The 26,124-nt window shown below is 40.7% G+C and overlaps 1 protein-coding gene across 1 annotated transcript in view; it reads left to right on the top strand.

Annotated features, from left to right (window-relative positions):
• Pdhx (pyruvate dehydrogenase complex component X) overlaps nucleotides 1-23,749 on the top strand; it is a 54,184-nt gene extending 30,435 nt beyond the window's left edge. Inside the window, exons 3-11 of the mRNA XM_051144235.1 lie at nucleotides 1,299-1,399; nucleotides 6,663-6,865; nucleotides 8,202-8,300; nucleotides 13,364-13,538; nucleotides 15,181-15,328; nucleotides 16,267-16,325; nucleotides 17,798-17,956; nucleotides 21,694-21,758; nucleotides 22,982-23,749. Coding sequence (XP_051000192.1) covers nucleotides 1,299-1,399; nucleotides 6,663-6,865; nucleotides 8,202-8,300; nucleotides 13,364-13,538; nucleotides 15,181-15,328; nucleotides 16,267-16,325; nucleotides 17,798-17,956; nucleotides 21,694-21,758; nucleotides 22,982-23,240 — 1,268 coding nt within the window. The 3' untranslated portion in view covers nucleotides 23,241-23,749. The remainder of the gene's footprint in view (nucleotides 1-1,298; nucleotides 1,400-6,662; nucleotides 6,866-8,201; nucleotides 8,301-13,363; nucleotides 13,539-15,180; nucleotides 15,329-16,266; nucleotides 16,326-17,797; nucleotides 17,957-21,693; nucleotides 21,759-22,981) is intronic.
• Nucleotides 23,750-26,124: the final 2,375 nt, after the last annotated feature.

The following is a 26,124-nucleotide window of genomic DNA, read 5'->3' as shown; positions in this document are numbered from 1 at the left end:
AGTTTTTTTCTCTCCACAATTTTTTTCTTTTCATTTCTATAATTTTTAAAGATAACTTGTTTGTAATGCCCATTTTACTTCAAAATATTTATTTGAAAATGGTTGCTATAGTAGCTTTTCCAGAATTTAGTTTCTGTTCCAGTTATTGATTGTGTATTTTGTTCTTATAAGATTAGATTTCTTCATGTGTTTGAGACTTTCGTTTTGTGGTTTGTTTTTGAGTGGACAGTTGTGCTGTTGTTTCCATGTATTCCCCCCTGCCCCTTGCCCACATCCTGGGTTTGTTAAGTTTTGTCCTCAAGAGTAGCTTGCCACAGCTCATGTTGTCGAAAGATATTTTGATCATCTCATTTCCTATCCTTTGGCTCCTGAAGAATGCCACAGTCTGTCAGCAAGCCCTGACTGGCAATTCTGTCAGCCCCACAGCAGCCCTTCCCTTGCTTGTAGACCCAGAAACCTGCTGGCTCCTGTTCACATTTTGAGTTTTGTATCTTCTGTTTTGCATAAGATGGTCTTTGTTGGCTTCACTGGTGTGTTTTATTTTCTGCATCTGCTAATATATTTATTTGTGCTGTGTAGTGCTAACAGGGTTTCTGAATTTGCCCTAAAGTGTTAACCAGAAACTGTTGTAAGTGACACGGTCTCTCTCTTAATGGGATAGTCAAATTATGCTTTAAGAAAAACAACAAAAGGAGAGGACCTGAGAGGCCGAAGGATTAGGAATTGAAGGCTATCTTTGTCTACTCAAGCCTAGCATGGACTACATAAGATTTCATTTCAAAAATAAAATCCAGATACATGAACTCTTATTCCAGAAAATAAATTCATTTGTTGTTATTATCTCTATGAGTGTGAACATTTGGTCAGTCTTTGTAATAATTTTTATTATAGCAAATACAGCCATGATATCGCTTTTGGAAGACATAAGACAGCCGTCTGCATTGTGCTTATATGAGAACAACTTGTGTTTCCACAGCACAATATACTTTGTCATTCATTCAGCTGTATGCATGTTCATATTAATTTTCATATTTAAAATAACAAAACAGGACTGGCGAGAAGGCTTAGCAGGTTAAGGCACTTGCCTCCAAGCCTGATGGCCTGACTTCATTCAGTTCATGAGGCTGACGGATTGAAAGAGAGAACCAGCTCTCAGGAATTGTCTTCTGACTGACTTCTGTGCTTGAGTCATGGCTGGCATGCATCTATACACACACACCACTAAATACTAAGTAAAGTGCCATTTAAAATTTTTTCAAAAAATGGAACAACAAAGCAAGCCCTGTCTTATTTTTTAGGTGAAGCTGTGAGTGCTGGAGATTCATTATGTGAAATTGAGACGGACAAGGCTGTGGTCACATTAGATGCAAGCGACGATGGCATCTTAGCCAAAATAGTGGTAAGATATGGATGTCTTTCTTCATGTAAATTCCTTGAATAAAGTCCCTGCTGAGTGTCTTGTTACCTACTGTTTAATACATTTTAATTTTAGTGCCAAAATTCAGTAATTGCCTTTTCCCCTCGATTTTTTGTGCGTATGGTGTTTTGGGGATAGAATCTTAGACATCTATACAAAATAAATGGTATATACAAGTGCTGTGGATACACAGTTTAAAGCTGTGGAGGGGTAAAGCCTAGCTATGGGGCTATGAGCTCACTGTGGAGCCTACCAGCATGCTCTCCCTAGAGCAGGTAGTATGGTGTTGGAGTGGCAGCTGGGGCTGTGGCCCCCGCAGTCACTGCCAGATTGATAGTAACTGAAAAGTGCTGCCAGCTCTACGTGACGTATAACAAGTAGCAGACTCACTTTGTTGACGACTTTCCTTTAGAATGTGGAGATGGTTTTAGTCATGCAGTAGTGGAGAGATTAAGTGAGGAATGCATAAATGTTCTCTCCAGGACTCTAGCAGTGCTTCTGTGCCCATCGGTGCCACTGTGTACATGGCTCTTGGTGATCGTTAGCGCCATGTCATATTGGTTGATTGTGACTGGGCAGTAAGTATCCATTTTGCTCTCTACCACTTGAACTGCACAAGCAAGCTGCCCTTCTGCTGGCTGTCCTTTGTGGTGGGTGTTTGGGTCTGAGCCACCAGCTTGTCTCTACTTGAAGTTTAGGTCCCACACATGGTACTTTAGGGTTTTATACTCCAGCAAGATATGGACTTTTCTCTGTTCTGACCATGCACAGTATTTTAGGATTTTATACGGTAGTTCTATATAGACCTTCTTTCTGTCATTTGTATTTCCTACTATAAAATGATCTTGTTTTGTTTTCCTAGCTCTTGATGGTTTATTTTGAACACTCTAGTATTCCCAGCATCCATCTCTTGCCATGCGTGTTAGCAGCAGCCCCTTTAAAGCACAAGCACACCAATGAACCTATAGTTAATGTACTGAAAGGAAATGTGAATTTAAGGGCAATTTTTTTCTGTCTTTATAGCTGGAAAAATCCATACCAAAAGTAGTTTGCCTAATAATTTGTACAGTGTTTTGCAAAAGAAAAAGGATTGCTTGAATTACCATATGCCACAAACTCAACTACATTTTCCTATGTGGGCTCTTGGCAGCCTGTTCTTGGCCACAGCTCTGCATTGCTTGGCTGTGCGAGTCTTCCACAATAATAGCATTTTCCACTTAGCTGCTCAGTAATGCATTTCAGATTGCTAGTCATTCCAGGGGGTCAGTAGTGTCTGTCCTTTTGGTCCTAATTCTCTGAAAAGAGGTAGGAAATGGATATAGTTGGTGGCTGCTTTAGTGCCGTTTACTTCCCTACCTGAGGAAAGGGTGTGTATAGATTTTATGCCTTTGTGACTTTAGTAGGATGCTAATGCTTTCTAAGTAATGGGAATAGTAAACAATGTACTCCTGCCAGTAGGTGTGTGTTTTACCAGGCAGAACAGGGACAGAAGCCACTAAGGTGTCGTTTCAAGTCGTCTTTCCTTCATCCCCTCTCCGTCCAAGCAAGAGCTGTGCCTTTGCTTTTCCCTGTGGAATAACCCTCACGTTAGTAAACATAATGAAGTGATGTGCTAGGAACATGCACACAGATTTCATTCTCAGGGTCAGGGAGTTGGTTGCACTTACTGAAGATCAGGGTCGTATAAAACTATGCCCTGCAGCTACCATCACCTAATATTTAGTGTCTCATTGGAACTGACAGTTTTACAGAAGGTTACAAACTATAACTTGTCCACTCTTGTTAATGTCATTCCATGGCCAATGAGAAGTAAGTGTCTGTGCTCCTTTGTCACACAATTTTCTCTTTGTGAGCTGCGTTGCCTACATAGCATGTTAGAAGCCAGACTAGGTGGGCTGTATAAAGGAAGCCCTGTCTTAAAACAAAGTTCTGTGAATAGTAAAGCAATTAAGAAAAGGTCGATCACTGGGATATTAAAAAGAACTGAGTAAGATCGCCAGGACTGTTCATACTCCACAGTGCCAGCTGTTTGTCTGAAGCCACGCATTGCCACTTTCCTAAGCCCACATTTTCTCAGTTCAGCTTTGTTAGATTATCCCCTCTTAGTTCTCATTATGTTGCCCACAGTTACCTCCATAGATGCGTATTAGACTTTGAAAGCCTGGGCTTAAAATTTGAACCTATGTAACCTTAAGTTAGTCTCTGTAGACCATGATATTTTTAGTTATGAAAGTAGCCTCTCACAACTCAAAGAAAATTCTGCCAGATGGAAGCTATTCTCAGTTCTCATCTTTTTCACATTGAGGTGGGTAAATGGTGCATTTTGAGGAAACACGGTTGGTGTCCTGCAGGAGTTAAAAACTAGGTCAGTCTGTCCACTCTGTCAGTTACGTATAGGTACTGACAGCGACTTGGGGTGGTAGGCAGCAGGCTTGAGCGGACGCTTGTAGTGTGACTTACAGACACAGTGCTGATCTAAGTCCTTCAAACACTCACTGTGCATCCTGAGTGAGTTGTAACCTTGGGCCTCAGGCTCCTCATCTGTTATGGCAACACTGATTTACCTCACAGTCAGCTTCTGCATTGAATGCTTCAGTAGAACCTTGTCTGGCCCTGGAAAGGCAGACAGCGATTACTTGGACTTATTGTCTCCTCCTCCTCTACATTTTAGCTGTGGTTGATTTGCTCTCCTCTTCATACTTTTTGCATCACGTCCTTTTAGGCTGGGGCTCACTGCGCTAATAAACTAAGAAGGTAATAGTGAAGAGTAAGAGCCACTTGAAACTTAAAACTGTATAGAGACCTGAGCCAGTATGCCGGCTATGTGGCTCAACTTCTCCGCACTTCCGCACTACCTGCTGTTTGAACTTCAATAATCCGTTTAGTTTGAAAAGAATACAAATACTTAAATAGTTACTTAGTGTGCTGGGTTTTTTGTAAGGCCAGAATAAAAAGGATAGCATGCATCATTACTCTTTGCTGTATTTTAAGTGGCGGTGGGTCCCATGTAGCTCAGGTTGCCCTCTAACTCCCCATGCCGCTGACTATGGTCTTGATCTCCAGATGCTCCTCTTCCTCCTCTGGATGCTGGGGTTGTGAGTGTGTGTCACCACACCTAGTTTTACTAGGGTCTTTAATGTAATGAATGCCCTCAGACAACCTTTCAGTTGGAAGTCCTACTGTAGACACTATGTCCTATCTTGCATCCTGTACCTGTACTACCTTTGATTCTGCTAATAAGCCTAGATAAGCTGGGCTTGGCAAATTTGATGACACTTAGTGTCAGCTCACAGGAGCATCTCTGGTTAAAAAAAAAAAAAAAAAAGAGCCTGTACTGGGGAGCTAGCGTAGGCTGAGGGATGCAATCCAGCCTCTGTTCGAATATTACCAGGAGGCAGTTTGTCTCTTATTATATTCCTCATATTATATATATGTGCTGGCCTATTAGGCATGAGTTTCTAATCCCTACCAAATGTACTTTGTAGTCTAATATTGATCCTTAACTTGAAGGCAAGCACAGAAATTATAGTTATAATCTGTTTATGTGGAGTTCGAAGTCTAGAACTTATTTATCCCTCCTAACAAGTCTGTGGTAGCTACTGTTGCTATTTTCACTTGGCAGATGAAGAAACAGGCATGGTGGGATAATCATCACTGTGCTGACATAGCCAGTTGTCCCTAGCTGTAGATCAGGCAGGCTTGAAACCCAGGAAGCTGTGCATGTGGGAGGGAAGAGAGTTGACTTAAACGACAGACTCAAGGTTCAGTGCCTCATTTATCAACTGTGAGTAGAACAGAGACTGAAAATAGTTCTTTTTTATTATTATTAAAACATGCTATTTTATTAAATGAGCGGTAGAGGTTTTTGATTGAGTAAAACAGTATATGCTTATTGTCCTCAGACTCCAGGTATTTTGCTAGAGGGACAAGTCTGGAGAGGGGATGTAGCAAAGACCTGATAGGTTTCCTGAGTGTGATTTTGCAGAATATTGTTTATGCCTCTGTTCCTGTGTCTGCACCACCTTTGACTATTTGCTAACTGCAACAGAAGTAAATATCTGCGGCAAGCTAGCATGCCTGGAAAAGACTTTTGATTGCATAAGGGAATAGGGAATGTCTTAAAATCACTTCAGGATTTTATGACTTTAAATGGAACTGTGGTGCCCATTCTCTTCTTTAGCTTCTGCTGTCTAGTCAGGTTGTATGGTCGTAGACCATCTGTCCCTTTCCACTGGATGCTTTGTTCCTATCTCCACTGGTAATTACTAAGCTTGGAAAGCTCCCTAACCCGTAGAACTTACACTTATCTTAAATTTAAGGATATAGTGTACATACTAGCAAACATCAAAATTAGTGTTATTTGAAGCATCATAGCACCCCACAAGTCCTGCTTTGCATCTTTAAGCCTGTCATATTAGTGATTAATCCAATCTGTAATGAATGTTAGTAGTTGAGAGGGAATAAGAGGAAATCTCAAAAAAACAGCACATCTCTCACTACCAAAACTATACAATATTGTCATCTAAAGACTTGCTCAAAACCATTTTAATAAACAAATTACAATTATTCTTTTAAAAACAAATCTGTGTGGCTGACATGTTTAAAATATTTTTGTCTTTAAAAAATCTTGCTTAGATTTTTAGTTGACAGATCTTAAAACAATCTCTCTTTAACTAGGGCACCACTGTATTTCTGATGCACTTATTAAAAGCTCCTGAGATACTACCTGGGTTTTTAAGTTGATATTTCAGGAAAGACTTAAGTAATAGGGAAAAGCATAAACTATCCTTAAAATAAGCCAGAATCATTAACTAGCTTTATATGCATTAGGGGACATTTTCCTTCCAGAGACTACATTTACTGAGAAAGTTTTACTTAAAATTAATTCCACTAGCTAGGACTAATTTGGATATCCCTTGTGAACTCTTAAAATTCTGACCATTGTAGAAACTAGTCAAGACAAGTGGTTGACATCTGTCACCACAGTCTCCGTGGGTACCAATTAATGACATCAAAAAAGTGAGGGAAACTCTGGTTTTGAAGGCTGCCAGACAAGAGTCTCCTGGGTCTTCTTTCCAGAGGGAGCACTCGTGCTTGGGAGAGGAGGAGGGATGAGGAAGGGCGGGGGGAGAAGCCTCTGTCTTGAGTGTCCTTTAGCTCAAGTCTTCCTCACTTGTGTAGAATAAGTGACTGCGTGTGACCCTGGGTCTTTCCATCCCAACCATTGTATCTTTTTAAAATACAGGCTGAAGAAGGAGCTAAAAATATACAACTGGGTTCACTCATTGGTTTGATGGTTGAAGAAGGGGAAGATTGGAAACACGTGGAAATTCCCAAAGATGTTGGTGCTCCACCTCCAGCTCCAAAGCCGTCAGTGCCTCCTCAGCCCTCTCCACAGCCGCAGACTTCCAGCCCCGCCAGGAAGGAGCACACAGTAGGGACACCAGGGTAAGAGTGCTCAAGTGAACATGTATGTGGATCACCTGGATCTACTTTTCCAAAATTTCAGGGAGCATCACAGTTGTTCCCTCTGTTTGCTCCTTCTAAATCTTTGGACCCCACTTGTTTTACTTCCTTTGTCTGAGTGTGTAGACATTTACAGTGGCTACTTTGCTTAAAAGTCTTGATAGGAGAGTTTACACGGAGCAGCTATAGGACCATGTGTGCCTCAGTGCTCTGCCTGTAAAATCCCTGGGATTTTCCATCATGTTTATACCAAAAACTTGAAAACATGCATGAAAGGTACCATTCAGCAATGATAGAGCGGTCGAAGCTCCACTTCCAGTGATGAGGTAGCAGGTGGACGTGAAGTGGTCTCTGCCACTATGTGCCACAACTGCACGCTCAGCAAGATGTCTGCTCTCAGAATCCCCACAATGTTGCAAGTGCGTGTGGAGAAACTGGAGCCCCTGCACCCTGTGAGTGAGGATGCAAAGTCAAAAGGCTGCTGTAGAACACAGCAGGGCAAGCCCTCGGAAAATTATACATAGAGTGTTTGTATTATCCAGCGACTTCTCATATTCTGCGATCTCTATGCGGAAGAACCGAAAGCAGAGACTCAGTGTTCATACAGTATCCCTTACAGAAGTGGAAACAACTCGTACTTCCAAAATGCAGTGTTTATGGACGAAGCAGCCTGAGAAGGAACGATAATCTAATGTGTACTTACTAGTACATAGATGAGCCTGGAAGCCATTAAACAAACCAGTCACAAAAGGACAAATACTCTTATTTTTTTCATTTACGTTCCTGAAGAGTTAATTGAGAGAGACAGTCAAACAGTGGCTGCAGGGGCCAGAGGATTGAAGAGTTCCTTGGCATTTGGGAAGATGAGGAAATCCTGCAGGTGAATGGCCATGGGGGCTGCACAACAGTGTGCTCACTCTCAAAGCTACTCCATTATATACTGAAAAGTGCTTAGAGTAGAAAGTCAGCTTACAGTAGTGTATGAAGGAGCAGTGTGGTCAGTTCCTTTTTGGTGTCTAATGCAGAGCCATATGCCATGTAATCAGTCCAATTGGATGCTCTTTCTTCTAGTGAACATTTACTCTTAATTAAAGATTATTTAAAATTGGTAACTACTTACTGCTTCGCAAAGTGTTTTGACAATAAAACAGATTGATACAGATTAATTTATGTGATTGTGACCATCTTTGAGAGTCATTTTAGCTTCAATGTTAAGATTTCACTTTCCTAATTATCAGCAAAACTGTTGACATTTAGATCTATTTGAATCAATGTAAGTGTTAATTCGTTTCATTCATCTTCATGTTTTTATTCTTAGGTTCCGCTTAAGTCCAGCTGCCCGCAACATTCTGGAAAAGCATTCACTGGCTGCCAGCCAGGGCACAGCCACAGGCCCTCGAGGGATCTTCACTAAAGAGTGCGTGTGCCTTTGTACTCATCACTCCCTTCTCCTTTCTTTTTCCAAAAAGGTTTTTAAGTAGCTTATCTTGTTTAGAGATTTAAAATGAAGCACACGTTCTTTTGTTAGTGTAAATTATATTCTACTCAAGAGGTTTTTTTTTTTTTTTTTGAATAATTGTCCTATTACTAAGAAATAGGTCTAATTTGGTAACTAAGCCACATCTTTAGAAATGGTGATAATGCAGAAAATTAGAGCAGCACACAGGAAACATACTTCAACTTGTATAAAATCATCACTAATCACATTTAAATTTCACAGGTATACAAGTGTACTTTTAAAATAAGTTAATTCTTAGCTTTTCAGATTTTGTTTACTTCTTTCAGAGCAGTCTCCATCTGCACTTAATACTCTTTAGGGAGTTCCTTTTCTCTTCCATTGATCTGTCAGTGAGTTAACATCATTTCAATTATTAATGTTTTGTAGTGTACTTTAAGATCTGATGGATACTTCAGATTTCCCTTGCTTAGATTTTCAACGAAGTAGCTTTATTGGTATATCCTTCTGGATGTAAATCAGTTTTTAGGGTTCTGTGGCTGGGGGAAGAACATGATCATTTATGAGATGTAGTGAACTGGCTTAGTAAAAACTGACATCTTTATGTAGGTGGGTCTTTCTAGCCAAGAAATTGATACATCTTTGAATTTGTATAAAATTGTCTCTCCACAGTCTATTAAAGCAGATGAACCTTTCTCTTAGGGACATAGCCTGGTAGAGGTACAGCAAAAGCTGTCAGAGGTAGCCACATGTAAAGTCACCACAGCAATGTGTATAGTTAATACGGACTGGACATGATGACATTGGCTAGAATTTTTATAAGTTTAGGTAGAACAAATAGAAATAAATTGGTGGTTCTGGCCTGGGAAGCTGGTGTTTTTTTTTCCACTGGCTTATAGTTTTTTAATTACCTACCAGTTGTGTCTTAGTAGAACTCTGCAAAAATGGAACAAAACAATTGTCTTCATAATAAGACTGTTTTCTGAAAGCTAGGATAAAGGGTCTGTTTAATTCATTAACCACTGAAGATTTGAATAAATGCAAAGTAATTACAGCTATAGCTGAGAAGGGTGAGTTTGGCAAGTTCATGCAGCATAAATTGCAACAGATAATGGCCGCTGAGCTAAGGGGGTCAGTTGAGGTAAGGCTCCTAAAGTAATGCAGGGAAGAGATAGTGTGCTTGAAAGTCATGCAGGAGACCTGGAGAGTGTGTGTCTGGGCCCTGCTCTAGGTAATGAGAATGCTGACTGCAGAATAGACCGAATGAGGGGCTTGAGGAAGCGTTTGCCTTAGCAGAGTAGCGATGTCTGAAACTTTCTGTCAGCACTGCGAAGCCTTCCAGGGGTCAGGACCCACATGATGAAGATGAAAGATAGTTTGAGTAGATCATGAAGCAGGCATCAAGATCAGCAGCTGCTGCGTCATTTAGGCGACTAAATTTCTATGCTACGATATTGTGAAATGGTCCACAAATCAAGGAATCTAGGGTTTGAGGAAAGGGTCTTGAACTTAGTGACTTGGGTGCCCTATTGGAAGACAGCTAGTGGTAAGACAGCAAAGACATGGGACAGTCTTCATCACCCCCGCGCCCTTAGGGTTTCACCACGTAGACTAGGCTGGCTTTGAACATGTAGCAGCCTTTCTCCTGCATGCCACTATGTTTAATGCATGTACAAATATTTTAAGAACTTGTTTAAAATTGTTGTATTATATTCATCGTCCTGATTCCTTAAGGAAACAGTGTAAAAGTCATGCTTATGATGCATTTGCCTTCTTTCTCCTACTGTTTCCTGGTTCTTTTCCTGGCCTTTATGCCTTCTCTGCCATAAAAAAGTCAAGCCTGTTCTTCTAAGTATGAACCAGTACATGAGAAAAAGTGGTCCTTAGTGTATGTACTACTAAGGGTTTTTGCTTTTGTATGCTAAGTTTAACATTAAGGGGGAATTTAGAGAGAGAGGAATTGCCCCAGTGGCTTCCACGGAAATGCCCTCTTCTGAAACAGAGCCCAAGGCTCTGGCTTAAGCCTCCCACAGCGTGCCTTAGCACAGGCTCTGGACATGCTGAGTGCCATCTTCCAGACAGGTGGCGTGGCAGCAGCTCCCACCACAGAGCAGCACCTCTGAGCTGGCTTTTAAATTTCCCATTACAACAAATGTAGTGCTCCAGAGCCTCACTGTGCAGAAGCACAGCGTCCTGATGAGCACCAGGCCACAGGCAGACGCCTGCTAGCACAGAAAGAGTCTTTGCGATCAGCCTCAGCATCTTCACTGTGCCTACGATTAGATCAGAATTGTACTTAATGTTCTTGTTTACGTCGACCGCAGCGTCAAAAGTTGGCATGTGAGCAATTGCCTGGCTGGAGTAACAATCTCCAGAATTAGTTGGTGATGCAGCAGAGGGAACTGCCCTCTGAGGCGTGGAAACGGTTTTACTTGAGCTGATTTCCCAAGCACTCTCAGCCTTTTTGTCTGAATACATGGTTTATTTGTTTTCTTTCTATGTTAGAGTTTTTAATCAGTGTCATCTAATTAATTATTTGATGGGCAGAAATCATTAAAATCATCCCTACATTATAAAAACTAAATTGTTGGCTGTTATTAAACAACACCTAACATTTACACATCATGGGCAGTAATTGTAAAATCAATAATAAAAGGTTATTGTAAGTCAGTGGTCAGGATTATTTTCTACTTGCTTATTTATTTATTTATTTTTATGAACTTTGATTCCTCACCAAGTTCTGGTTTACCCAGTGTTTTTAATTACTTCAGGAATAAAACCAAATCCTGTCTTCCTTGACAAAGCAGTTGTGCAGACAGGGAGGTGGGCCTGTGTCTGCTTAATGTCAGTCCCCTGGCTTGTAGATGAGTGAGTCCAGTTACAGCCATTTAGGTTTTTATTATCTCTTTGTGTGTGTTTTGATCTGATGACTGAGAAAGCGAGACATAAGTGTAGAAAATGTGTTTGGTAACTGCTGATAATACACTTTGCTAGATAAGTATCTGATTACCTCACAGGAACTAGGAAGGGACTACAGTGTTAAGCTGTAACTTATAAGTGCTCTTAAAAAGGAAGTTTTTCTTGGCGGCAATGTTCTGAGTCAGTAGACCTTACTTTATATCAGTGCTAACATTTTCATCTAGCTTGCAGAAGTCTTCAGGGATTGTGTCAGATGTCATTGACCTTAACACATAGTTGTAAAGTCATAATTTGCATTTGTGTTATGAATTTTATAGGTAAAAATTGATTTCCAAGTAGAAGTAAGCTGGTTAAAAGTCCTAAAAGTCCACAGATCACTCCCTGGGGCACTTGTCCCCTTCCCTCCCTCAGCCACTCTGTCACCGGTCTCCAGGCTGTGGCCCACCCTTTGAGAAGCAGTCCTGTCACCAGCTTTTCTCCTGTGGCTTTTTGTATGGCGAGTAGAGGGCCCTTGTCAGAAGGTCCTGCTGGTCGCTGTAGATTAGGCACGGCCCAACTCCTCACTCACTCCCAGCAGTCTACTCACTGTGGATTAGTTTTCAGCTTGTCTGTTCTTAGGAGGAAACACAGGCTTTGCAGCTGGCTCTGAAGCTGGGCATAAGCAAGTGTTCTCAACCCAGACTGTTCTCAGCTGTCTGCCTCTCCACCCTGCTCACTACACTTCTGTTCTGGCCTGCCTTCTTGTAGAAACTGCATCTTCGTGGAAGCTGCCTGTTTTCTGCCTGGATACCCCTTGCTCCCAGCCCTTTGACTTGCCCCTTCACACCATCTTACACAAGTATCCATCTGCTCAGGCCTCCCTCAGCTCTTCTGTTTTAAAATAACCAGTCTTTGCACTCATTGTTTCTGGATCATTCTCGGCTCATTCCTTATTAACAATACAATACTGTTATTCTAGTTTGTGTGACTGACCGGTAACTCCTCTGGAGAACAAAGCTTAGTGGAAAGAGTCTTGTGTAACGTTTCCTCCAGCACCTGGAGCAGAGTGGGTGCTCGAGGCAGACTGACATGGACACTGAGTTTGCCTGGTTTGCGTCCATGTGTGTCTAACTTAGGAGTAATAGCAGTACTCCCTCCTGGACAATGGGAGTTACACAGCACATGTGCCACTCCGTGGGCTCTTCTCTTCCCTTCCTCACTCTTCAGTATGAGGAATCCAGAGAGATGTAGCATTTCTGCTTTGTTAGTTTGATCTCTCATCTAAAATACTCCAAGAACATGTGTTCAGAAACACCTGCACCTGGACTGGTGCCACCTCCAGTGGGCTGGGCCCTCCTTCAGCAGTAACAATCAAGGCACTCCCCGTAGACATCCCGTGGGCCAGTCAGCCTGGACAGTCCTTTAGTTAAGACTGTGTGAAGTTGACAGCTAAGTGTAACCTACCAGACTGAACTGAGGACTTGACAGCCTTACAGTCCTCATTATATCCCTCTGTAAACAAGTGCACCTTTGCTTTGCAATAGCACAAAAGACAGGTGTGTGTATAGTTTAACTGTTTGCCATTCTAAGTAATAAATAACTTAGGAAATACCCTAATGAAAGCCATAGGTTTCATGAACTTGACACTTTCCGAATATTGTGTGACAGTTATTTCATGAGTGTAAAGTAAAATAGTTTTGATTAATATAGTGCTCATCTAAGTAGTGCACCTGTGTCCCAATAACAGCCAGGTTTACTTTTTAATAAAAATTGTTATCTTTGCCCAATACTGTGGGGCTTGTGGGGTGTACTCTAGGATCAAATAGACCAGACCTGTCACAGAATTGTGCTTCTCATGTTGCCATTTGTTTGGGAGAGAATTTTTATCTCCTATGCCCAATGCGTTCGTTCTAATTATTAGAAAATCTGATTATTAATTGGGTTTTGAAAATGTAGGACTAATCATTCGATACCTCATAAGAACCAGACGACTGTCCTAGGGAAGGACTTGCTTAGATTTTGCAGTGTTTGCATTTAGTGTCTATCTTCCTCTCACCATGGCAGCATTTTCTAAGACTGCCTGTTCTTTGCTGCTTCATGGCTACCCAACTTCCTCTCATTTCCAGAGATGCACTCAAGTTAGTGGAGCTGAAGCAGATGGGCAAGATTCCTGAGTCCCGCCCATCCCCCACCCCTCCATCTCCTCTCTCAACACCTGTGCCTCCTCAGGCCACAGCCGGGCCTGCTTACCCTCGGCCCATGATCCCACCAGTGTCCATCCCTGGGCAACCTAACGCAGCGGTAAGTACTTCTTGTCAATCCATGTAATAATTGCTTTAAGTTGTAAGTAGAGAGAGTCCCCCTAAATGGTTTTCCTGAGGATTTCATGGCACAAACAAAACTATTTGTGTGGCACTCTCTTCCAAGTAGAGTTGTGATTCCATTTCATCTTACCACAAGTCCTAACCCTTAATACAGTACATGTGTGCTGTGGTCATGACACTCTGCCTTGGACATAAGAATAATCTATAGCTACTTTTCTGGGTATATTTGCTTTTTGTTGAAGGGATTAAAAGCAATTTAAAATTTAGCATACTCCTCAGAGACAACAGTGTTGAGGCTATTTTGTTTTTCTTCTGTTTATTCCAGTTTTCTTCTCTGTGTCCCTTTAAAGTCAGAAATGAGCCAGGCACAATGGGCATACACCTTTAATCCCACCACTCAGAGAGGTAGAGGCAGATGAATCTCCGTGAGTTCGAGGCCAGTCTGGTCTACAAACGAGCCTAGGGCAGCTAGGCTACACAGAGAAACCATGTCTTGGAAAACAAAAAGCAAAAGCAAACAAATCAGGGAAATGAACATACACTGCTTCCATTAATGGAGAAGATCATTCATTATCATGAATGGAAAGGGCTGGGGTCCAAGAGTTTCACAGGCAACGTTTCATATGTATGTTAACAGTGTACTGTCTACACAAAACTGTGATGTGTCAAATCTTCCTTAAAGTAGGAAGATAAATCTTTCAAATGCTCAGAGTATAGACAGCATGTCTGTTTGATCAGAACATTTTGCTAACAGAAGGTATTCTTAAAATATCACTTATAAAGGGAGAAATAAATTGTCATTTTTAAAAATTATCCTTAGGTGACTATAATTCCGTTTTAAAATGGAATAAAGGATGAGGAAGGGATTAAATGTAATTAGATATCCTACCTTTACAAGAGAATTTATATTAAAATTACAGGAAGATTTTTATTACCTCATTTATAGTTTATGTTTTTGAATTCCTAGCAAAGAAGATACTCATGATTATTTTAAAATCACAAAGTGCATGTTCTTTGTCTGACTACCCATTATGTAGTAGGTTGCCTTTCTACACTTACACCACTTTTATAATACTTGCCTATAGTCAGCATTTGTAACAAGCCTCTTACAGGCTTTCTAAATTGATATGTAGATATTTCTTTTTGTGTTCTCACGCTCAGCATACCTGTGCATATGTGAACATATATGCATATGTCCATGTGTACATGGTATATATGTACACAGTGATGATGGGTTAGTTTTTTTTTTATTCTTTTTCTCAAACCAAATACTTAGATTTCTTATATTCTCCATTCGTATAAAGAATTTTAATAGTACTTTGTTTTGTTTTGTTTTTTGAGATAGGGTTTTTCTGTGTAGCCTTGCGCTGGCCTAGATTCACTTTGTAGGTCAAGCTGGCCTCAAACTCACAGCAATCTGCCTGCCTCTGCCTCCCAAGTGCTGGGATTAAAGCCGTGTGCCACCATGCTCAGCATTTTTCTTAAATTAGTCTTTTATATAATAAATTTGTAGGTCTCTAAGACTTGGTTTCAGAGAAGTAGTAGTTTTATTTTTTACTGTTTTTATTCTACTTATGTTTTAGTGGACAAATTGCCCCTCCCCTTTTTTTTTTTTTCAGGGCACATTCACTGAAATTCCTGCAAGCAATATCCGAAGAGTTATTGCCAAGAGGTTAACTGAATCGAAAAGTACTGTGCCTCACGCCTATGCTACTGCAAACTGCGACCTTGGAGCAGTTTTAAAAGTTAGACGAGATCTGGTCAAAGGTCAGTAAAGCTGAGCTTCCTTACTGCAGAGTGCATGCTAACCTGAAGATCATGAAGTTCTTTATAGAATGCACCTTGTGTAGCTTTTAATCTCATTTCATGAACTGTCTGCCATCATACTCATTGGCAACAGCAAAGGGAAAAGTCAGACATTTAGTTATGATTGGGGACCAAGCTTTGCTCTTAAATTATTATGTGTATTGCAAGGAATTGAGCCACACAGACTCACCATAAATTCAGGGATCCCCAGCATTCGCACTGGGACCTGTGCCAGCGTCTCTGCATCTTTGGCAGCTGCTCTATCACGTAGCATTGAGTTATAGAGCAGCTCCTATTTAATGACCCAGTTTAATGCTTAAAAGTGCTTGTCTTAAATTCTTTTTGTCTCACACTCCATTAGTTAAAGAAGAAATTTAAGCACCCTTTATAAATACAATCATCCATTTGATGTACTTACGTACGCTACTCTTGTAATATTTTCAATGCATTATAAAATGTGCACAGAGTAAAGACATTTGAAAATGAAGAAAAGTGCAGAGGTTCTTTGCCTTCACTTGACTGTGGCTGCGCCGTGCTCTAGTTCTCGCGCATGGTTTCTGAATACCTTCACAAAATGCTGAGCAGGGCTTAGAAGTGAACTTTTTAGTGGGAAGAACTGAAAATTCAATGCAAGGCCCTAAGCGTAGTAAACTCAGGTTACCTCTAAGGTGTACCCCACCACCACCCCAGAAGTGAGCTTCTACACCCTCACACCATGTATAGGACTTGGTGTAATCCACATTTTGCTAGGCAAAGAAACCTGTTTCAGAAAGCAATCGCAGATCTGCTGTTTTTTGTTGCTGTGTGCCAGACTTGTGCACAGTCTACAAGTTTGAAAGCATGTGGCCAGTGTTAAAGTGTTACAAATGTGGATTTTAATATGCTTACTCTTCTTTCAGATGACATTAAAGTCTCAGTAAATGACTTTATTATCAGAGCAGCAGCTGTCACACTGAAAGTAAGTGACCAAACCAAGTAACCGTGGCTTTTGAATGTACTTTGGCTTAAGATGTGTATTTAATTTTATTCTAAAATATCCTATTATTTTATTTAGTTTGCTTTACAGGTAAGGAAACTGAGAATTAAAGGGGCTCCCAAAGTAATTAGTTAAATATACTTCCAAGATAGTCTTCCATGTTTTGCCTGTTTTTGATTTTTAAGTAAGATTTTATTTGAGGGAGGGCTATGTTTCTGTATATGGGCTTGTACACATGTGTGTATGTGCCCATGGACTCCAGAAAAGGATTTCAGATGCCTAGAGCTGGAGTTCGGGTGGCTGTGTGACAGTTGATGCAGGTTCTGGGAATCAAATAATGATCCTCTACAAGAGCAATGCTCTCCCTCAGCCTGGCCATCCCCCTAGCCCCTTGCTTTTTGTGTTTTGTATGATCCAAAGGATTTGGGATCTTTTGAGGAATTAGGACTTTGTTTTTACTATTTTAACATTGTGGCATTGTTGGGTGAATGAACAATGCAGAGAAATTGTGAGGATAATTGACTGATTACAACGTAAAAGAGTCAAACAATAATCTAAATAGAGTGAAAGGCCATTCTAGCAGAGTGGCAGAAGTGCAATGAGATAGGCAGAGCGGAGTCAGGCTGTGCTCTGCCACTGTTAAATGCCATGCCTGGACACTTGATCTTACTCTGCAGAAAGCAGGGGAATCTCTGAGAAGAGAAACTAGCTTTTTTTTTTTTTTTTTTTTAAGATTTATTTATTATGTATACAGTGTTCTGCCTGCATGTACACCTTCAGGCCAGAAGAGGGCATCACATCACATTACGTTATAGATGGCTGTGAGCCACCATGTGGTTGCTGGGGATTGAACTCAGGACCTTTGGAAGAGCAGGTGGTGCTCTTACCCACTGAGCCATCTCTCCAGCCCAAGAAACTGGCTTTTGATTGCCATATTCAGCACCATTTTTGCCCTGTGATACTTTGCAACGTCAGTACACAGCATCCAGGCACGTAGTCATCTTGTATATCCTTCCCATCCTTCGGGGCAGTTCTCTATGCTGAGTCTGTAGCTGTGTGTGTGCAATGTCTGTCTCCTGTTTGTGATGCTCAGGAAATGGCCTTGGAAGAGAGAGCTCCTTTACTGAGGGCTCCTTAATATGCAGTCCAGACTTGTGCTAAAGTAGGTAGATATCACTACTGTTTTCTGCTATGCTGTCCCCTTCAAATTCATCTTGGTCATTTAGTTCAAAACATGTATATCATCAGAATTGTCTCAGTCATACGCACTGCCAAAAAGTGTTTGTTCTTCCCAGACATGAATAATGGTCAATGTTCATTTTTTCCAAACCAGAGTTTTATGTATTTCCTTTTGTCCAGCAGTATTCACATGCAAAATAGTGAAAGTCATATTTCTCTGACCCCTTTAATCTCAAGTTGCTTCCTTCATAGCATTATTTTTCTTCTGCTTGCAGCAAATGCCTGGGGTTAATGTCAGCTGGGATGGAGAAGGCCCAAAGCAGCTTCCCTCTGTTGACATTTCAGTGGCTGTGGCAACAGATAAAGGTTTAATTACACCAATCATAAAAGATGCAGCTTCTAAGGGCATACAGGAGATCGCTCACTCTGTAAAGGTATGTGTCCAGAACACTGTACTTTCAAACTGCTGACTGTTTTCATTTTAGCACCTGCTGAGAGAGAGAGAGAGAGAGAGAGAGAGAGAGAGAGAGAGAGAGAGAGAGTGTGTGTGTGTGTGTTAGGGGAGGGTGTCTGCATGCATGAGTGCATGTGCCCTCAGAGACCAAACGGTCTCCAGAAGCCCTGGAGCTGGACTTGCAAGTGGTTGAGCATCCCCTTACACGGGTGCTTAGAAGTGAGTCCCTGCCATCTGCAAGAGCGGTGCACACCCATAACCTTGGCGCCATCTCTTAACCCTCATTTGGAGTGTCTTGAATCCATCAGGTTGCACTGTGGTTTCTGTGGGGAGGTGGGCTGACCCCAAGTGCTTCTCTTACATAATTAGGCTTTCTGTTTTTATCAAGGCATACTTATTTTAAGGATATTTAATATTCTAAGATTCTAAAAATAACATGTAGCAAAATTAGAGGTTAGCTTCATTCATGTTCTGTGCAAAACCTTAAAGTCCTTAAATTGTCTTAGTTAGTGTTTCTGTTGCTCACAAATGGAGTTCACAGTTTCATGTGCACAAAATAAGCATGTGCAACTGTTTTAAAACATAAAGCTATAAACAGTGCTCTTACATAGAATTTTTTGAGTTATACATAATTAAAAGTGAATTTAGTGGATCTGACATTTTTATTTTTAATTCTTTCTTCATTCTTTGAGAAGGTTTGCAACATATATCTATACAGATTAAAATGCAAGTGTTTTTCTTATTTGAAAGGTACTACTAATTAGATCAGTTAAAAGTCAAGGTTAATAGACTGGCTTTCTGGGATATAATATAAGTTGTTTTTTCTTGCCCACAAGAGATGCATTTTAAGGCACCCTCATAGATGCCAAAAACCACTTGATCTGTACTTTACCCTGTATATACAGGCCTATGCAAAGCTTTATTTATGAATCAGGTGCAGTATGGGGTTAACAATAACACTAAAATAGAACAGTTACAACAGTATAGCAAAATAAGATTGCCAGCATCATCACTCCTGCCCATTGGAAACGTGTGTAAGTACAATATGAGTTAGGTGAACATGAGCACTGTGGAGATGCCAGGAAACTTGATCTGGTGGAGAGAGTTGCTCCGTGTCTCATGGGTGAGTAGTATGCACATTAGGAGAAAGCTGGACCAGAAAGGCAAGATATGTTTTCCTCATGCTACAGAACAGCTTGTAATTTCAAAATTACTATTCATATCTAGAATTTTCCATTTAATATTATCAGCCTGGAGTTGACCACAGGGTAACTGAAATGCCACAAAGTGGAGTTACAGGTTCAGGGAAAACTGCTCGTGAGTTTTATTTATCAAGAATTTTCAGCACCATTGAGAAACATGTACTTCAGTGTTGTGACGGTGAAATGAAATTAAGTGTTGAAGTAACATTTATAAAATGTTAGGTTGCAGTTACTGATCTGTAGAGCTGGGGCTTTCCAATCTTTGAAGTGCGTTAATTTCAGCTATTACAGGTTTCATTGACTACTCTAACAGCTCCACATCATTAAAGCTGTTAGCGTTCTCGGGTCCTTGCGTTTGGAAGAAACTGTTCAAGAGATGAGCGAGCAGCCCACAGCCTCCCAGCACCTTTCAGGTTTGCTGAGCACTGCCTCACCATACTGCTGCCCCAGCCCAGAGCAGGGTGCCACTCTTGATGTGATAGCGAGATGGGCACTAAGTTAGGTTCTGCATTTAGCCTCATTAGTCACAGTGGCTCAGCTGCATCGCCTCTTGGTAATAAGTGTACTCACCTGGGTTTTCTTGTTGAGTTTGACTCCTTACCCTACAGAAAAGGTAAGCAATCCATGTTTCAGTTTTGGAAGAATGTCCCTTTACAATTGCCGTTTTGTTGTCATTTCTACATATTGATTTTATACTGTGTCTTATTCAAAAATACAATGCTTTTATGTTTGAACAAAAAAAAATAGAATGGTTTTAATTCTAGAAATAAAATCACTGGGCATGGTGGTGTATGCCTTTAGTTCTAGAACTTGGGAGGGAGAGGCAGGTGGATCTCTCTGAGTTCTAGTACATCCTGGTCTACAAAGTGAGTTCCAGGAGAGCCAGAGCTATTATACAGAGACAGTCTGCTCAGTAGACCAATAAATAAATAGATAAATAAATAAACAAACAGGTGAAATCATTTTGTGACTATATAAACTAATATGGCTATCTCTTAGATGTAGAGAAATGTAAAGGTATTTGTATAATTACCAGTGACAACAATGATGGCAATGAGCTCCAGCAGTCATTCTGTGTATCAGCTTTCTTTTTTTTTTTTTTTTTTTTTAAGGTGTCTCTCTATGTAGCCCTGGCTGTCTTGGAAATTGCTTTGTAGATCAGGCTGGCCTCTAGCTCACTGAGACCCACCTGCCTATCTCCCAGGGACTATAGGCGTGGACTACCATTAGCCCTGTGTGTCAGCTTTTCCTGTAAGCCTTTTATATTTCTGTCCTCTTTAAAGACACCCTATCCAGGAACAAGCTACTAATTTCATGAGCTTGATAAACTGATAGGGAAAACACGTAAATAACTTGTGTGAGCTTCTGTGCTGTGATGTGATGGCTCTCTTGTTCAGCCCATCAGCTGGGCTCTAGAGTAGAGCCTATGTTACCAACAGCTAAGCTTCCCACTTCCCACTGAGGTGTTTGATGTAGCAGTGAGACCATTATTCCTCTAAATCTGTGGTGTTTTCTAAAATAAAAATACCTCATGTTACATATTTAAGGAGTGAATGATGGCGCCTACTGAAGACTCAGCAGTGGGACCACACACATGGCAGTGACTTGGCTGGCAACATAGAAGAAGAGGACTGCAGCTCTGCACTGCAGTGTTCTGGCTGGGAGGCAAATCGTGTGGCTCAGGATTGAGAAACAGGACTGAGGCAGATAGTTAAGAACAGTGAGACCTGGGTTACCAGTCATCCACCAGAGCAGCAGGAAAGGCTGTGCAGGAATGTGAGGTCAGGGTTTTAAGGCAGCCAGTGAGCTAGCTGGGAGGAGACGAGTGCTCTTTGTCTGGCCAGGAGGTGGGAACCTTTTTATTTTTTTATGGTCCCTGGATCTTTGCCGGGTTGCCCCAAGACTCATGCTGGCAATGCACAGCTTCTTCTAGATCCTTCGTAGCTTGGCTGGCTCCTTCTCATTGTTTTGTCTCAGTTCCAGTGCTACCTTCACAGGCCTTCTCTATCTTCCATGGCTTATATATTATATGTAGTTAATATTACCATGTATGTAACTAATTATACTTACATATAGTGGTGCAAATCCTAGGTCCTGTGCTATGCCTATTTCTTCATTAAAGATAGAGGCAGGCTTATTCTTATAATTGATGAGACATGTATAATGTTATAATTTCTTCAGAACCTCCTGGATTGACAAGAATGCCTCTTTTAGTATTTTTGTAGTGCAAGAAAAAAAGCCTTATAGCCAACACATACAGTGTGTTGAAAGCATGGAACTGTCGCACAGCATTAGTACCTAGCAGGGCAAGATCTCCAGAGCTTTTCAAGGAATTTTGCTGAGCTTTAACTTCTCAGACTGTCTGCTCCCGAGCTAACTGTGATTGCATTAGACACGTGTTTAAATAGCTAGCATTTGCCCTGAGCTCCAGACAAGGGTGTGCCCTGTACAAGTACTTCTAGTGACACAATCAGCTCTAACATGGCTTGGCTGCTGTGTTCTGTCCTTTTCTCAGGTTCTGTCAAAGAAAGCAAGAGATGGAAAACTGCTTCCTGAGGAGTACCAAGGCGGGTCTTTTAGGTAAGATCTTAATTCTTAATTATCAATAGTATCAAGCAAGTAGAAAAAGACTTACTCAGTCAATGTCAATCTTCTTTCATGTATTAGTTTGAGACATTTTTAAAATGTAGGCTCCATATAACGCACTTTAATTTAGATACTAGGACCAGTGACAGTATTGTTCAGAGTAGTTAGGCCTTCCATTCACAACTAGAGGAGCCTATTGGTCTTGAAATAAGTACTCTTTTTATTAGCTGTTAGCTGTCATAAAATGCATTCACATTCTTAAACTTTTGTTTTTTTGCTTACTTTATAAACAAGGTAGGTCAGGTCCATCATAATTAGATCTCCATGTGGTGTAAAGTAGAAGCAAGGATCTTGGTTTCCCATAAAAACCTGACATCAGCCAGGACTGTTACTGACAGGTTTCTCTCTCCCCTGTAGTAAGGGGAAGCTGACCTGACTGTCCTCTCAGCTTCTGGGTCATGCTTTGCACTGGCCTTGCCTGGCTCTTGCTCACTTAACACTGAGACACAACTGTCAGATGTTTGGTAAGGAGACTTGCAGCTTTGTTTACACTCATGATCATCTTTTATGGCTTTACACATTCCAGCAAACTTCAGAGTCTGTTTGTCATTTTTCAGACGCGAACACAGTGCAGATGCCTCACTGAGATTTTGATTGGAATTCTGCATTAAATTTGGCACCTCAGCTGTTATTGGGTGTTTCTGAGTGCTTTGATTTCTTTCATTTGTTCTGTACCTTTCTTCGTAGCAGTCATAGATCTTCATTAAATCTGCTACCTGATACCTGTCTTTGGCATAATGCTAAATAATACTATTTTTAAGTTTCATAGTTAAATGTTAATAACTCACATAAAATATAATTATATTGGCCTTTGCCTAGCAACATACATTCACTTATTAATCTTGAGTTTCTGTGTAGAACTTTAGCTCTTCTTTTTATCATAACCGTCACTTCATCTGTAACCCTGACAGCCGCAGTCTTTGTCTTCACTAGTCACACCTTACATTTCTTCTTCTTGCGTGCAGTACGTCATGACCTCTAGTTGAGTACTGACTGTTCGATAATAGTTATGATAGTCATATTTGCTGATAGATGCGTTCTCTGTACTCTGAGTAGCCTAGTCTACTACTGTTCAGTAGCATACTACGGCTTTTTAAAGAAAGTACAAATATGTCTTTTGGGCCATGCCACCTTCAGCAGTTTTTCCCCCTTTCTAGTATTTCCAACTTGGGGATGTTTGGCATCGATGAGTTCACTGCAGTGATCAACCCACCTCAGGCCTGCATTTTGGCAGTTGGGAGATTCCGCCCAGTGCTGAAGCTCAGTGAGGATGAAGAGGGGAACTCCCAACTGCAGCAGCACCAGCTTATAACTGTCACAATGTCAAGTGACAGTCGAGTGGTTGATGATGAACTGGCTACACGGTTTCTTGAAAGTTTCAAAGCAAACCTAGAGAACCCCATGCGACTTGCGTAGCCTTCAGAGACCAGACGCTCACAGAGTACTTGGTAAGCAGAGACGCAATTGGATGTTAAGTATGGAGCAGACAAAATGCTTATTTATTTGAGGCAAAAGCCTTTGGCCTGGGCTGTCTTCCTTTTCCCAGTAAATGTGTAGTGATAAATTGTAACTAATAAACATTTGGTTGTCAGATGCATTTTAACCTCTGGTGCTGTACAGAAGGGTATTAAACTGATGTAAATCACATTCTATGTTTGGTTCATTTGAAATTTGGGAATAATTGTAAATGTATAATATTGTAAAATTAAAAAACAATTATAGAACTCTCCCTTAATCCTGTTGAACTTACAACTGGGCTTAAAAGAGATCTTTGTCCATATTGGGACTCTCTCTTTTTTTTTAATAAGCAGTGCTCTTGATATACTTGAACAATTTAATATGTACAGTTAGTTTATTATGGATTAGTACATAGGAATTACATTTTATCAGGGGTTGTGACAACATTATTAAACTTTTGTGTATATAAAGCTAGGTGTCTTAGCTATATGTGTTTCCAGTCTTTCATGTCTATACTGTGAACTTGTAAAGACTAAATAAAAATGAAGAAAGAGGGAGAACAAGAGTTGTTTGCTCAGAGACCCTACCTCATAAAAGTTGGGGCAGCGACTGGGTTTATGTCTGTAACCTCAGCATTTAAGAGACTGAGAAAAGAGGATCACTCTAAATTCAAGGCTGCCTGGCTTACACAGTGAGCCACCATTTCACAGAGGGGGCATGGGGAGTGTTTTTCCAGTGAACCACTGCAGTTGGCCTTAACCTTAGCAGTGAGCTCTTCACATTGCATGCTGAGTTGGAGTGGATTGAAATAAATTGTATTCTCTCTTACCATGCATTGTAAGCTTTTATTGTTTTAAACACAGTGTTGTTACAGCATTGTAATCAAGTTTGTATTGTACAATCAAATGTGAGGAAATAAAAAAAAATTCCAGTCTACTTTAATATGACATGCAAACTAGAAAAGTGGCTAGTAAGCCCAGTGTGGTGGTTCACACCTATAATCTTAGACCAAGGCAGGAGAATTCTCATGAGTTCAAGGCTAGCTTGAGCTAAAAAGTGAGACCCTGTCTCAAAAGAGAGTAGCAGACCTAGGAAGCAGAACAGATGGGAAATATCCTTTAGTCCATCAGTTTAACCAAATTGTCCCTCATTATCATTAATGTTAGAACCACTTCTCTCTGTTGGCAACTCTGGCAAGATAACAATATTTAAATTGGATGGTAATGAATGGTAATTTAATTCACTAGTTACAGAAAGGCTCTCCTTAGTGTCAGTTGATATAAATCACCAGAAGAAAGACTATATAGTACAACTTGTATTAAGTGTGACATGATGAGCTATAGCCCTAACAAAAGAGCCTTCAAAAATAATTAGCGCCTCCATATATCATCTGTTTAAAAACATACTTAATTCCATTATTCAGTTTTAAGAAGCTATTTTAAAATGTAGTCTTCAAAACTTCTGTCAAATTAAAATTATTACCAAATACCATTTTCTTTCTTTCTTTCTTTCTTTTTTTTTGCTTTATTTTAAAAATTAATTTATTCTTGTTACATCTCAATGTTTATCCCATCCCTTGTATCCTCCCATTCCTCCCCCCCCCATTTTCCCATTATTCCCCTCCCCCATGACTGTTCCTGAGGGGGATTACCTCCCCCTGTATATGTTCATAGGGTATCAAGTCTCTTCTTGGCAACCTGCTGTCCTTCCTCTGAGTGCCACCAGGTCTCCCCCTCCAGGGGACATGGTCAAATGTGAGGCACCAGAGTATGTGAGAAAGTCATATCCCACTCTCCACTCAACTGTGGAGAATGTTCTGACCGTTGGCTAGATCTGGGTAGGGGCTTAAAGTTTACCGCCTGTATTGTCCTTGGCTGGTTCCTTAGTTTGAGCGGGACCCCTGGGCCCAAATCTGCCTATCATAATGTTCTACTTGTAGGTTTCTAGGACCCTCTGGATCCTTCTACTTTGCTATTTTCCCATGCTTCTCTCATTTAGAGTCCCAATAGGATGCCCTCCCCTCTGTCCCAGTTTCCTGGTAAGTGAAGGCTTTCGTGGGACATGCCCATTGGGCTAGTATGCAGATATAAGTGAGTATATACCATTTGATTTTTTCTGCTTCTGGGTTAACTCACTCATTATGATCATTTCTAGCTCAATCCATTTGTCCACAAATTTCGGGAATTCCTTGTTTTTAATAGCTGAGTAGTATTCCATAGTGTATATATATGTACCACAGTTTCTTTATCCATTCTTCTACTGATGGACACTTAGGCTGTTTCCATGTTCTGGTTATTATGAATAAGGCTGCTATGAACATGGTTGAGTAAATTTTCTTGTTGTGTGCTGGAGCATCTTCTGGGTATAATCCAAGGAGTGGGTCTTAAGGAAGCCCTATTCCCATTTTTCTGAGATAGCACCAGATAGATTTCCAAAGTGGCTGTACTAGTTTGCTGTCTCACCAGCAATGAAGGAGTGTTCCTCTCTCCCCACATCCTCGCCAGCATGTGGTGTCACTTGAATTTTTGATCTTAGTCATTCTGATGGGTGTAAGATGGAATCTCAGAGTTGTTTTGATTTGCATTTCCCTGATGACTAAGGAGGTTGAGCATTTCTTTAAGTGTTTCTCAGCCATTTCATATTCCTCTGTTGAGAATTCTCTGTTTAGTTCCAAGCCCCATTTCTCAATTGGGTTATTTGGTTTGGTGGTGTTTAATTTCTTGAGTTCTTTATATATTTTGGATATTAGACCTTTGTCAGATGTAGGGTTGGTGAAGATTTTTTCCCAGTCTGTAGGCTGTCGCTTTGTTCTCTTGACAGTGTCTCCTGCCTTACAGAAGCT

This window comes from Acomys russatus, chromosome 4, assembly GCF_903995435.1.
Source record: "Acomys russatus chromosome 4, mAcoRus1.1, whole genome shotgun sequence".
In the NCBI taxonomy this organism is placed as follows: Eukaryota; Metazoa; Chordata; class Mammalia; order Rodentia; family Muridae; genus Acomys; species Acomys russatus.
The sequence above is the reverse complement of the archived record's forward strand: the minus strand, read 5'-3'. Positions and strand labels throughout refer to the sequence as shown.